The sequence below is a fragment of the Canis lupus genome, chromosome 20, assembly GCF_011100685.1.
Source record: "Canis lupus familiaris isolate Mischka breed German Shepherd chromosome 20, alternate assembly UU_Cfam_GSD_1.0, whole genome shotgun sequence".
NCBI lineage: Eukaryota > Metazoa > Chordata > Mammalia > Carnivora > Canidae > Canis > Canis lupus.
Genome location: NC_049241.1, coordinates 33,178,969 through 33,193,071, shown reverse-complemented (window position 1 = coordinate 33,193,071; position 14,103 = coordinate 33,178,969). Strand labels below are relative to the sequence as shown.

General features: G+C 35.7%; 1 protein-coding gene across 1 annotated transcript in view; it reads right to left on the bottom strand.

Annotated features, from left to right (window-relative positions):
- DNAH12 (dynein axonemal heavy chain 12) overlaps positions 1-14,103 on the bottom strand; it is a 202,979-nt gene that overhangs the window by 167,541 nt on the left and 21,335 nt on the right. Inside the window, 3 exon segments of the mRNA XM_038566103.1 lie at positions 10,262-10,397; positions 12,749-12,927; positions 13,634-13,725. Of these exon segments, the coding sequence (XP_038422031.1) occupies positions 10,262-10,397; positions 12,749-12,927; positions 13,634-13,725 (407 nt within the window).

Here is a 14,103-nt window from a genome sequence, read left to right as displayed (position 1 = left end):
ACTGAGCCACCCATACACCCCAAAATACAACATTTTTAAAATTAAGGTTTTAAAGAAAAAAGAAGTTTCTTTTTTTTAACTTTTTAAAAAGATTTTATTTATTTATTCATGAGAGACACACAGAGAGAGAGAGAGGCAGAGACACAGGCAGAGGGAGAAGCAGGCTCCATGCAGGGAGCCTGACGTGGGACTCGATCCCAGGTTTCCAGGATCATACCCTGGGCTGAAGGCAATGCCAAACCATTGGGCCATCAGGGCTGCCCAGAAAAAAGAAATTTCAAAAATTAATAAAAAATTCAGTGATAGCTATTTATTTATACATAACAATAAATTTTATGTTATAAAATTCTATTATAGCCCAAGGTATAAAATAAATACCCATAAGTCCATAGTGATATAAATAAGTAATTGAGTAAATTATAAGAGGAGGAGGAGACAAATCTCTCATGCAGAAGAATTCCAAATAAATTATGTAGCTACTCCACTCTAACAGAGTATAATTTTCCAATTCTGAAGTGTGGGCTGCATAGAGTGACTTCCTTCCAGAGACAACATATGGAAAGGGGGAGGAAAGAATAGAGAAACCTGATAAACACTATTTCAGACTGGTGATCAAGGTCACATCAATAACGGTAAGTCATGTTGATAATATGTACCCTTGATTTGATGTGATGAAAATGGCATTTACTTTTGTGATCCTCCTTCAGAAAGCCCACTACCTCCCTTAGTCTAATCATGAGAAAAACATCAGATGAATTCCAACACAGGGCTACCCTCTGATATACCTGACCCATACTTCTCAACACTATCAATGTCATTAAAAACAAAACAAAAGAGGGAGAGCCTGGCTGGCTCAGTTGGTAGAGCATGCAACACTGACTGCAAGCCTCATGTTAGGTGAGGCTACTTAAAATAAAAACAAACAAACAACAACAACAACAACAACAACAAAAAAACCCACCAAATCTGAGAAATTCTCAGAGCCAACAGGAGCCTAAGAAGATACAACTAGATATAATGTGGTGTCTAAGATAGGTTCCTGAAACAGAAAAAGGACATTAAGTAAAAACTAAGAAAAACTGAATAATCTGTGGATTTTAGTTAATAATGTATCAATACTAGTTTATTAATTCTAATAAATATACCATACAAATGTAAGATGCAATGAGTAAATTGAGTGTAGGGGGCAGTAAGGACTATGTAATAAGAAACTCTGTACTTCTATAAATTTAAAACTGTTCTAAAAAATAGTCTTAATTATTTTATAAATTATATTTCTGTATTCAAGTAATAAAATGATTTAAAATTTAAAGATATCATTTAATATAACATTAAAAGATATTAAGTACCTGAAAATATATCTAAAAAAGATGAGTACAACTTTTACAGAGGAAATTATAAAATACTGAGAGATTTAAAGAAGAGACAAATTTTTTTAAAAAGATATATCATGAATTGGAAGACTACTGTGTAAATGTGCCAATTCTCTCTATTTAATGCATTCCTAATAAAAATCCCAACAGATTTTTGTGGAATGTGAAAAACTCATTCTAAAATTTATACCAGAAAGATGCAAATTCTCAAAAAAAATATTTTTTAAGACTTTATTTATTTATTTATTTATGAGAGACCCAGAGAGAGAGAGAGGCAGAGACACACACAGGCAGAGGGAGAAGGAGGCTCCATGCAAGGAGCCCAATGCGGGACCCCATCCTGGGACTCCAGGATCATGCCCTGGGCCAAAGGCAGGCGCTAAACCACTGAGCCACCGAGGAATCCCCAAAACTATTACTAATGTGATCTTAGCCAAAATCCCAAAAGGTATTTTATGAAATGTGATATGCTAATTCTAGAATTGGTATGAAAATTCTAAGGACCAAGAACAAGCAAGAAACTTGGTGAAGAAGAATGGGAGGACATGTTCTACCAAGTATCAAGACTTATTATTGCTAGAATCAGACCTATAAATACAGAGAACAAACTGATGGTTGCCAGAGGGAAGGAAATGAAAAGTTAGGTCAAATAGGTGAAGAGGATTGGGAGATACAGACTTCCAATTATGGAATGAATAAATCACGGGAGTAACAGGTACAGCACAGGGAATACAGTTAATGATAATTGTAAGAATGTTATATGATGACAGGTGGTAGCTACACTGTGGTGAGCGTAGCATAATGTATAGAGATGTTGGATCACTATGCTGTACATCTAAAACTAAAATAAATTTGGTGTCAATTATACTCAAATACAGTCTATGATAAATACATAATTGCTCATCTATGTGGATGTGGATGCTCATCTATGTGGAAAAATAAACAGGTTGCTTTTCTCTGGGTGTGTCAGCAAAATGGCCGTTGTCTGTCTTGTGTGAAATATGAATTGGCAAGTAAGGCCAACATTCAGGCCTAGAGCAAGATGAGATGATGAAAAATCTTTGCAGCTGATTTGGCCTGTGGTTCCCAGTGCTGAGCAACAAGGAAAGGAGCCACCAATTGAGCGTCAGGATATTATATCTGATTAAGAGAGAAGAGATGAAGGAGTACCTGTAGCTCAAGGGTCTGCCCTGGAACCTAATCAGGAGGAACTGACTCTTCCCGAGACTGGGAAAGAGCATGGAGACAGTCCTGATGTCAAAGGGAAGAGACTTGTCAAAAGGAATAGACTTGCAAATCTAGAGCCCCTTAAGATGCTGGAAGCAGGCGAAGGGAAACCCCAGGATTGAACAAAGACAAGCTGAAACCATGTAGACTGTTCTTGTGTTCAAAATTTGTTAAAATTCTCTCAATAAAGTTTTCCAGTTTTGTCCAAAAAATAATAATTAGGTTGAACCTCACATCATTCACAAAAATAAGATTCTAGGAAGACTGAAAACCTAAACCTGAAAGGGAAAACTACACAAGTCTAAAAAAGGATATAAGAAAAAAATCATCATGTCCCTAGGTAGGAAAGGATTTCTTAAACAAGACACAGAAAGCACTAGCTATAAAAGGAAACATTGGGGGCACCTGAGTGGTTCAGTCAGTTAAGCGTCAGACTCTTGATTTCAGCTCAGGTCATGATCTCAGGGTTGTGAGATCGAGCCCTGCCTTAAGCAACATGGAGCCTGTTTAAGATTCTCTCCCTCTACTTCTGCCTCTCTCCTTCACCTCTCTCTCTCTCTCTCTCTCTCTCTCTCTCTCTCTCTCTCTCTCTCGCTTCCTCCCTCCCTCCCTCCCTCCCTCTTTAAAAAAAAGAGGGGGGAACATTGCCCATTTGACTGCATTACAATAAGAACTTCTCTTCATCAAAAAATACCATTAAAAAGTTAGAATAAATTAGAGTAAAAGAAAAAGGATACTTACCAATAGTATCTTCAAAACTACAAATGAAATAGCACACTTAAAATTTTTTGTTATGTATATTTTAGCACAATTGAAAAAAAAAAACTATTATAGACCAATAAGAAAAAGAGGGTAACTGGGTGGTTCAGTTAGTTAAGTGTCTGCCTTTGGCTCAGGACATGATCCCAGGGTTCTGGGATCCAGCCCTGCATCAGGCTCTCTGCTCAGTGAGGAGTCTGCTCCTCTCTCTCTACTTCTCCCCCTGTTCATGCTCTCTCAATCTCTCTCTCTCTCTCAAATAAATAAATAAAATCTTTTTAAAAAATAAAAAAGACACAAAACCCCAAAGAAAAATAGGCAAAACCATGTAAAAGCATTTCACCAAAGAGGAATTCCGAATGGTCAATAAGCATATGAAAAGTATTCAAACTCATTCCATGAGGCCAGCATTACCTTGACCCCAAAATCAGAAAAAGACTCTACCAACAAGGAGAATTACAAACCAATATCCCTGATGAACATGGATGCCAAAATTCTCACCAAGGTACTAGCTAATAGGATCCAACAGTACATTAAAAGGATTATTCACCAAGACTAAGTGGGATTTATTCCTGGACTGCAAGTCTTTCAACATCTGCAAATCAGGTGATATATCACATTAACAAAGGAAAGGATAAGAACTGGGAAGCCTGGGTGGTTCAGTGGTTGAGTATCTGTCTTTGGCTCAGGGCCTGATCCCGGAGTCCCGGGATCGAGTCCCACATCTGGCTCCCTGCATGGAGCATGCTTCTCCCTCTGCCTATGTCTCTGCCTCTCTCTGTCTCTCTCCAGAATAAATAAATAAAATATATTTCAAAAAAAAAGAAGAAAGAAAGGACAAGAACTATATGATCCTCTCAGCTGATACAGAAAAAGAATTTGACAGTCTTCACAATTTAAGGATAGAGGGAACATACCTTAATATCATAAAAGCCATATACAAAAAGCCCCCAGTGAATATCATTCTCAATGGGGAAAAACTGAGAGCTTTTCCCCAAAGGTTAGGAACACAGCAGGGATATCCACTCTCTCCCCTGTTGTTCAATAGTACTAGAAGTCCTAGGCTCAGCAATCAGACAACAAAAGGAAATAAAAGGCATCCAAACTGGCAAAGAAAAAGTCAAACTCTTACTCTTTGCAGATAACATGATACTCTATGTAGAAAACCCAAGACTCCATCCCAAAATTGCTAGGACTCATACAGCAATTCAGCAAAGTAGCAGGATATAAAATCAAGGCACAGATATCAGTTGCATTTCTATACACTGAGACAGAAGAAAGAGAACTTCAGGAGTCAATCCCATTTACACACAATTGCACCAAAAACCTTAAGAAACCTAAGAATAAACCTAACCAATGAAGTAAAGGATTTGTACTCAGAAAACTGTAGCACACTCATGAAAGAAATTGAGGAAGACACAAAGAAATGGAAAAGGTTCCATGTTCATGTATTGGAAGAACTAATATTGTTAAAATATCTATGCTACCTAGAGCAATCTATACATTCAATGTAATCCCTATCAAAATATCATTGACTTTTTTCACAGAACTGGAACAAACAATCCTAAAATTTGTATGGAACCAGAAAAGACCCTGAATAGCCAAAGGAATATTGAAGGAGAAAAACAATACTGGTGGCATCACATTTTCAGACTTCAAGCTGTATTACAAAGCTATAATCATCAAGACAGTGCGGTACTGGCACAAAAACAGACAAACAGATCATTGGAACAGAATAGAGAATACAGAAATGGACTCTCAACATTATGGCCAACTAATCTTTGACAAAGCAGGAAAGACCATCCAATGGAAAAAAGACCATCTCTTCCACAAATGGTGTTGGGAATATTGGACAGCCACATGCAGAAGAATGACACTGAACCATTTCCTCATACCATATACAAAAATAGACTCAAAATGGATAAAAGACCTATATGTGAGAGAGGAATCCATCAAAATCCTAGAGGATAACAGAGGCAGCAACCTCTGTGACCTTGGCCACAGCAACTTCTTGCTAGATGGGTCTCCAAAGGCAAGGGAAACAAAGGTAAAAATGAAATACTGGGAGTTCATCAACATAAAAAGCTTTTGCACAGCAAAGGAAACAGTCGACAAAACCAAAAGAAAACCAACAGAATGGGAGAAGATATTTGGAAAAGTCTTATCAGATAAAGGGCTAGTATCCAAAATCTATAAAGAACTAATCAAACTCACCACCCAAAGAACAAATTATCCAATCAAGAAATGGGCAGAAGACATGAACAGATATTTCTCCAAAGAAGACGTACAAATGGCCAATAGACACATGAACAAATATTCCACATCACTCAGCATCAGGGAAATGTAAATCAAAACCACAATGAGATACCACCTCATACCAATCAAATGGCTAAAATGAACAAGTCAGGAAATGACAGATGTTGGCGAGGACTCAGAGAAAAGAGAACCTTCCTATACTGTTGGTGAGAATGCAAATTGGTGTAGCCACTCTGGAAAATGGTCCTCAAAAAGTTTAAAATAAAGCTACCATACAACCCAGCAATTGCACTACTAGGTTTTTTACCCCAAAGATACAGATGTAGTGATCTAAAGGGGCACCTGCACCACAATGTTCACAGCAGCAATGTCCACAATGGCAAGATGGCAAGAGCCCAGATGTCCATTGACAGATAAATGGATCTTTATATATATATATATATATATATATATATATATATATATATATACATATATATGCATATATATGTATATATATATATACATACACATACACACATACATATATATAATATTTATTATATATCTAAAATAACATATATATCTATATCAGTGTGGTATGTATATATATATAAAAGTATTTCAATAGTACTAGAAGTACTATTATATATATAAGTACATATATATATATTGATGAAATACTACTCAACCATAAAAAAATGAAACCTTGCCATTTGCAATAACATAGATGGAACTAGGTGGTATTATGGTAAGTGAAATAAGCCAATCAGAGAAAGACAATTATCATATGGTCTCACTCATATGTGGAATTTAAGAAACAAAACAGAGGATCATAGGGGCAGAAAGGAGAAAAATAAAAAAACAAGATGAAATCATAGAGAAAAACCGTAAAAGACTCTTAATCATAGGAAGGAAACTAAGCGTTGCTGGAAGGGAGGTGGGTGGGAGGATGGAGCAACTGGGTGATGGACATTGAGGAGGGCACGTGATGTAATGAGCACTGGATATTATATAAAACTGATGAATCACTAGCATTTCTGAAGACTTCAAATAGGTGTTATTCATTTCCCCACTTGTTAACATGGGAATATCTGAGGTATCTGTTATTTTGAAATACCCCCATAGTCATATACTATTTTTTCATAATATAATCATAATACTTGTAGTTTAATGGGGAAATATGACATACAGTGTTCAAATGCAAAACGGAACATATGAGATTCCAAATGAAACAAGAAATCTTTCAGCTCAGAAGAAGTCTGTTTTGAGGTCAATCACAGCCTGGATCTTATGATTGATTAGTCCTTCTGTGTGGGGGACAGCATTTGTGAAGACATCGGACATATTGTTAATGACAAACTTTGAGGCGTGGCTGTCAATATACTTCTCTAAATATTATTTATAGAAATAAAAAGCAGGGGATCCCTGGGTGGCTCAGCGGTTTCGCACCTGCCTTTGGCCCAGGATGCGATCCTGGAGTCCCGGGATCGGGTCCCGCGTCGGGCTCCCGGCATGGAGCCTGCTTCTCTCTCTGCCTGTGTCTCTGCCTCTCTCTCTCTCTATGTCTATCATAAATAAATAAAAATAAATCTTTAAAATAAATAAATAAATAAAAGCAATGAAGAAAAAAAAAAGACGGATGAATCACTGAACTCCACCTCTAAAACTAATAATTATCTTAATTAATTGAATTTAATTTTTTTTTCTTTTTTTTTTAATTTTTTTAAATTTTTATTTATTTATGATAGTCACAGAGAGAGAGAGAGAGGCAGAGACACAGGCAGAGGGAGAAGCAGGCTCCATGCACCGGGAGCCTGACGTGGGATTCGATCCCAGGTCTCCAGGATCGCGCCCTGGGCCAAAGGTAGGCGCTAAACCACTGCGCCACCCAGGGATCCCCCAATTGAATTTAAATTTTTAAAAAAATTGGAGGCATCTTAAAAGTAAATTAAAAAAATAAATTAAGAAATGAAAACTGGAGGCATCTTCAATATCCAACAGTGAATGGTTAAATAATTCACTTATTCTTGACACATCTAAACCTGTAAATTTAAATATTCAAAAATACATTTTTATGTTTCATATTTGTTTCAATCTTAAGTCAAACATGTTTACAATAAAATCCTTTTTTTCATGTTGATGTAATCTTAAGTCAAAAATATGATACTCAATTTTCTTTTTTTTAAAAAGATTTTATTTATTCATGAGAGACACAGAGAGAGAGAGAGGGGCAGAGACACAGGCAGAGGGAGAAGCAGACTCCATGTAGGGAGCCTGATGCGCAACTCAATCCTGGGACTCCAGAATCACGCTCTGAGCCAAAGGCAGGCACTAAAAGGCTGAGCCACCCAGGAATCCCTCAATTTTCTATTAAGTAGGAATATGTTTCATGTTTTTGGTCAGCTTAATGTTTTTCTGTATCTCTTACTTCTCTACTGTCATTATGTTACTTTTGTAATAAAAAAATTATTTTTTAAAAAGCATATGAAAAGTATTCAAATTCAGTTTTCTTCAGGAAAATGCAAATTAAAAATACAATGATTTCCACCTAACAGAACAGCAATTATTCTTTTTTCTTTAAAGTTTTTATTTAAATTCCATTTAGCTAGCAGACAGTGTAATATTAGTTTAGGTGAACAATATAGTGATTCAACACTTCCATACATCACCCAGTGCTCATCACAACAAGTGTACTCCTTAATCTCCATCACCTATTTCCCTCACCACCCCCAACCCACCTCCCTCCTTAGTAACCATCAGTTTGTTCTCTATAGTTAAGAGAACAGCCTGGCAAATTTAAAATATCTCACAAGAGCAAGCATAAGTAAGGGTGTAAAATAGTAGGACTCATACACTGCTGGTAGGAGTATAAAATTGAAACTATTTTTTTTAAGATTTTATTTATTTATTCATAGAGACACAGAGAGAGAGGCAGAGACACAGGCAGAGGGAGAAGCAGGCTCCATGCAGAGAGCCCAATGTGGGACTCGATCCAGGGTCTCCAGGATCACGCCCTGAGCCAAAGCAGATGCTCAATGCTGAGCCACCCAGGCAACCCAAAACTACTTTAGAAAAGAGTTTTGCCTTAGCTAGTAAAGGTGAAAATAAATATGTTATAATATCTAGGAGAAATGCATGAATATATAAACCAGGATACATGTACAGAAATGTTCCCAGCAGTATTGCTATTAATAGCAAAAGTAGAAACAAACCAAATATCCAGAACAATAAAACTAAAATAACAAGTTATTATATGATTATATAATAGTAAGTATAAGACAGCAATGAAAATGAAGCTAAGAAACAATGGCATGGCATTACTAACATAATGTTGGCAAGATGCAAAAGAACAGAAACAGTATGATTCTATATAAAGATCTAAATGAGACAAAAATTAATTATATTGATTAGAAATGCATATTTTGACAGTAAAACTATAAAGAAGTTGCAAGGAAGCAATTATCACAAAAGTCAGGATAGTGTACACATCCAGGAAAAAGAGGCAACTATGATGAGCTTCTAATGTGTTGGCAAGGTTCCATTTCTTCCCTGGGTGATAATTATGGTGTGTTTACTTTATAAGATTTTATTTTATTTTTTTTTTTTTTTACTTATGATAGTCACAGAGAGAGAGAGAGAGAGAGGCAGAGACACAGGCAGAGGGAGAAGCAGGCTCCATGCACTGGGAGCCTGATGTGGGATTCGATCCCGGGTCTCCAGGATCGCGCCCTGGGCCAAAGGCAGGCGCCAAACCGCTGCGCCACCCAGGGATCCCTACTTTATAAGATTTTAAACTGCACAATTTATGTTTTATGTAATTTGGGGTATGTGTGTTATATTTCACATTTTCAAACAATGAATTAGAGTACAATATAGGTGAATGGGTATACAATCTTGTGCTTGGGAAGGCATAAGTATACTATTAAATGTAAATTATAAAAGAAAGAAAAAATTTTAAGCTCATGTTGTTTGAGGATGCACACATAGTTCGTGGCACAAAAGAATAAAAATGTGTGATTACTGTAGAAACCAAGGGAAACCTCTAGGGCAGAGAGGGAGAGAAGCAGTTATGATCAGAAAGTCACACACAGAGGGCTTCAGAGGTCCAGGCAATATCCTATTTCTTAACTTAGTCATGGCATTATAGGTGGGTACTTTTAAAAAAAAAAAAAAGATTTTTATTGGAAATATCAGAAAGGGAGACAGAACGTAAAGACTGCTAACTCTAGGAAACGAACTAGGGGTGGTAGAAGGGGAGGAGGGCGGGGGGTGGGAGTGAATGGGTGACGGGCACTGGGGGTTATTCTGTATGTTAGTAAATTGAACACCAATAAAAAATAAATTTAAAAAAATAAAAAATAAAAAATAAAAAAATAATTTAAAAAAGATTTTTATTTATTCTTGAGGACACACACACACACACAGAGGCAGAGACACAGGAAGAAGAAGAAGCAGGCTCCATGCAGGGAGCCTGATGCGGGACTCTGGGGTCTCCAGGATCACACCCTGGGCAGAGGACAGCGCTAAACCACTGAGCCATATAGGCTGCCCAGGTGGGTACTTTATAACTCAGTTTAACTATGTTTTACATATTTTAAATATGTTTATCATATTTCACAATAAAAAGAAACTAATTTAAAACATACAAATTAAAAGATTCTTACCTTGATCCGTAAAGCCAACTCTTGAATCCCTATAGTCCGGGATTTCTCTACATAAGCTATCAGATCCATCATCTCTTCTGTTGTTCCAGGGACTTTTAATGCATGCTCCTTAATTGCTTCAAAATCACTGCAAATACTGACATAATACTCTGCTTTACTATGGCTATGGTAATTAATGCTATATCATACTCAATATGTTTGTGTTATATTATGATTATTGTAAAATATGAACTGTGATATCCTTAAAATATTAAGACACTAAGATGTCTTAAAACATTTAAGGACAATTTATCTGTTATAACTCAGCATACATCTTATATCTACAAAATCTACAAAATTGAGGTAACATTTTCATGTGGAAATTAAGACGTACTAAAAAAATTTTTTCTACAGATCTCTTTAACTCTCTTGAACTACCCAGTTAAGCAGTGTGATATAGAGCATACTTAGAATGGCAAGCAGGCCAATATGAATACAAAGAAGGGGACATAAAATGAGGCTGGAGAGATAAGCAAAACTGAGATCACATAGAGTTTGATTGTTTATTCTTGATTATCAAAAATTTAGGAGGAATTCATTAAAGTCGATAATGACAAAAAGACAGGTGATCCTGTGGAGACACTTCTTGCTAGAGCAGAATCTAAGTCCCTTGGGAAAGACATTACAGCAAAAGACAAGGAGGCAAATAAAATGATTGAGAGCAAAGTGGCCCAAGCAGATGTTAAACCAAATTGTGAGCAATCAAATTGCTCTTTAATGATTATTATTCATTTATTTAATAACTTTTACTTTACTTAGTGGCACACATTTCCTCCTTTTGGTGTTATCTAGGTCAAGTGTGGAATTTAAATAGAAAACAAAGAATGAAAAAAAAAAAAAAAAAAGAAAACAAAGAATGAACTAGATAACTTTTCAGCTGCTCTTATGTCATGGGTTTATAGTAAGAGTTATTTTGTTGGAAGTAATAGAATTTTCCAGAAAAGTCATGTATACTGCAAAAAATAAATACCAAAGAACTGTCATGTTAAACATAAATCATTTTTTATTATGGCATCGTCATTGCTCTTATTCAATGAGATTGTTAGAAATGAATGCCATGCCATCTTTGATATCTTTTTGTGTAGTAGTATATTTTTGTACAAAGTATGCCTGATAATACTTGACTTTTTGACAGTCATGTATTTTCTGTTCATTTAAAAATATTTATTGATATGATAGCTCCCTTAATTTGGGCACCTATTCTATGCCAAGTATGGTGCCAGATACTTTACAAATGTTATCTGTAATCTAACACTAGTCCTACAAGGAAGGTATTAGTTTTCACACCTGGCACAGCAGGTGAGGCTCAAAGAAATTAAGTGATTTGCCTAGAGTCATAGAACTAGTTCATTGAAGAGTCAGTATTCAAATCCAAGTCTTTCTGATTCCAAAGCACATGATTTTCTCACATTGCTTCTGGGAAAATAAACACACTAGCTAACATTGATTGAGTATCATATTCCCAGCACTGTGCTGGTGCTTTATATATATCAGTTTTAATCTTTACAAAAGTTACAAGCTAAGATTCCTTGGGGCCCAGACAGGTAACAAATAAGTTAAATGAGTTGGATGATGAATTGCTTGAGCAGTGGGTGAACAAATGAAAGGACATATTCCCTGTGTAAAACAAAAACTGCTTCTCAGCTCCATTTACCACTGAAGGCCCAACGTGATACAGTCTTCCCACTTTTTCAAGAAAGGTAGGAGATCTGGAGAGAGAGAGAGAGTGTGTGTGTGTGTGTATGTTATGTGTAAAATCTCCTAATTTTGAAATGTTGATAGTCAATTCAAAATGTACTTAAACAAAAAAAAACAAACAAAATGTACTTAAACAAAATAAAATACAGCATGAGACAAATAAAAATATCTGCATGACATATTCAGACAACAGGCCACTGGTTTGTGAATCTAATTTTACAGCCACTCTGCAAAGTAGGTACTGCTGTCTCTATTCTACAGATAACGAAAATAAGCTAGGTGACACAAGTAAATACTGGGGTCAGGAACAATACCAGATGTTTCCAATATCATTGAAAGTCTAGTCTCTCCATTTTCATGCAACCTGTATCCAAACACTGTTTTATTTCAATTTCTTTTTTTAAAAAAATCCTGGGTTGCCTCAAAACAACTCTCAAACTGTACCAAACAAACACATAAAAACCAGACCATTGGGACTACAAAGGATATTCCTTAAGAGGCAACTATGAAGAGAAAGTTGTAAACACTTATATTTTAATCTTTTAAAAAAAATTTAAAGCTTATGTATTTTATTTAAGTAATTAATCTCTACATCCAACGTGGAGCTCAAATTCATGACCCCGACATGAAGAGTCAAGGCTCTTCCAAATGAGCCAGCCACACATCCCTCTTACTTCAACCAAGAATTATTATTAGCAAAATATTTCTTTTTACTCTATATTTCTGAGTTTAGCAATTACTTCTACTTACCATTCATTTTCCTTTCTATGTTTTGAAGCTATGTTGTTTAATAATATATTTGCAAAGTTTTTTGCTTTGTTTGTTAGGCCTGTCTTCAAATCTTCACAATCCAAACGCACCATAGGGTAATGAACCCACTGAGGCAAAAGCATTATTTCCGAGGCAAGATTGAAAAATCTTCCTATAAGCTTAAAATTTTTTAAAAAAGCATTTACAATTCAGATCCAAGTATATCACTTGCATAGCTAAAAACCTTCAAAACAGAGTACAAACTCTTGAGCAAAGATACTCTAAGATTATCCCACATGTCTACCTTCATATTCTAAATCTGCTATGTACTGCATCCCTGTTACCTAGACTTCAGCTGTTTGGGTTCATTTGATAGTCTCTGAACACCCCTAAGTCCTTTTGGTCTTTGTTCATGTTACAGTCCCTGTCTTCTCCACTATAGACTTCTACTTCAAAGCCTCGCTCACTTCTCACTTCTTTAAGAACTCTTCACCAATCTTCCAAAGCAGAAGCAATCATTCCCACTTCTGTGCTTCCACAATACTTTGTTTACACCTCCATTCCAGTACTTATCTCCATATGTCATTATTGTTACTCATATGTCTGGCTTCCAGGCCAAACATCAGCTCCTGAGGGCAATGTGTATGTATTATTCATCTTTCCACCACCAAAATCTTGTTAGGTGTCTGAATGTAATTGTTGAAGCAATGAATGAATACATGAATGACTAAAGAAATTATTTGGTGAATCTATAAGTTTACTATAATGATATTTTGAATAAGAAATTCTATTAACTTTAATTGAAGCATTTACCTTCCAGGAAAAAAAGCCCTAATTAAAAAAAGAAAGTCAAAGGCATTAAAGTAGAACAGAATTACCACTTACATCTGTGTATTCATCAAAAGTATGATCTTCTGCCTGAAAAGTCTCTATCAGCTCAACTGCGGTCCCATCAAGAAGCCAATTGTATTTTTCAACTGAAAATTAATAATCTAATGTAAATCTCAGTAATAAGACCCATTCAAAAAGATAAAGCACTTTTTGATATGGTCATGGAAAGGAGTAGACTATTCAATTAAATATATTAATAGAGAACTAACATACACTACTAGGAAAAGAATAAAATAGACCTAAGCAAGCAAACCAGGTTGAACATTGGCATTTTAAAATAAAGACAAGAGTGTATATATAATGACCTTACAATAATTTGGAGGTGCAGACAAACCAGTTAATAGAAGGTTTTGATTAAGAGAATGTCAAATAACTATCTCCTGACCCCATACACACTTAGAGACTGTAAAACTGAGCTGCAGTCTCTTCAAAACTATTCTTTAAAACTATATTAATTTAAAACT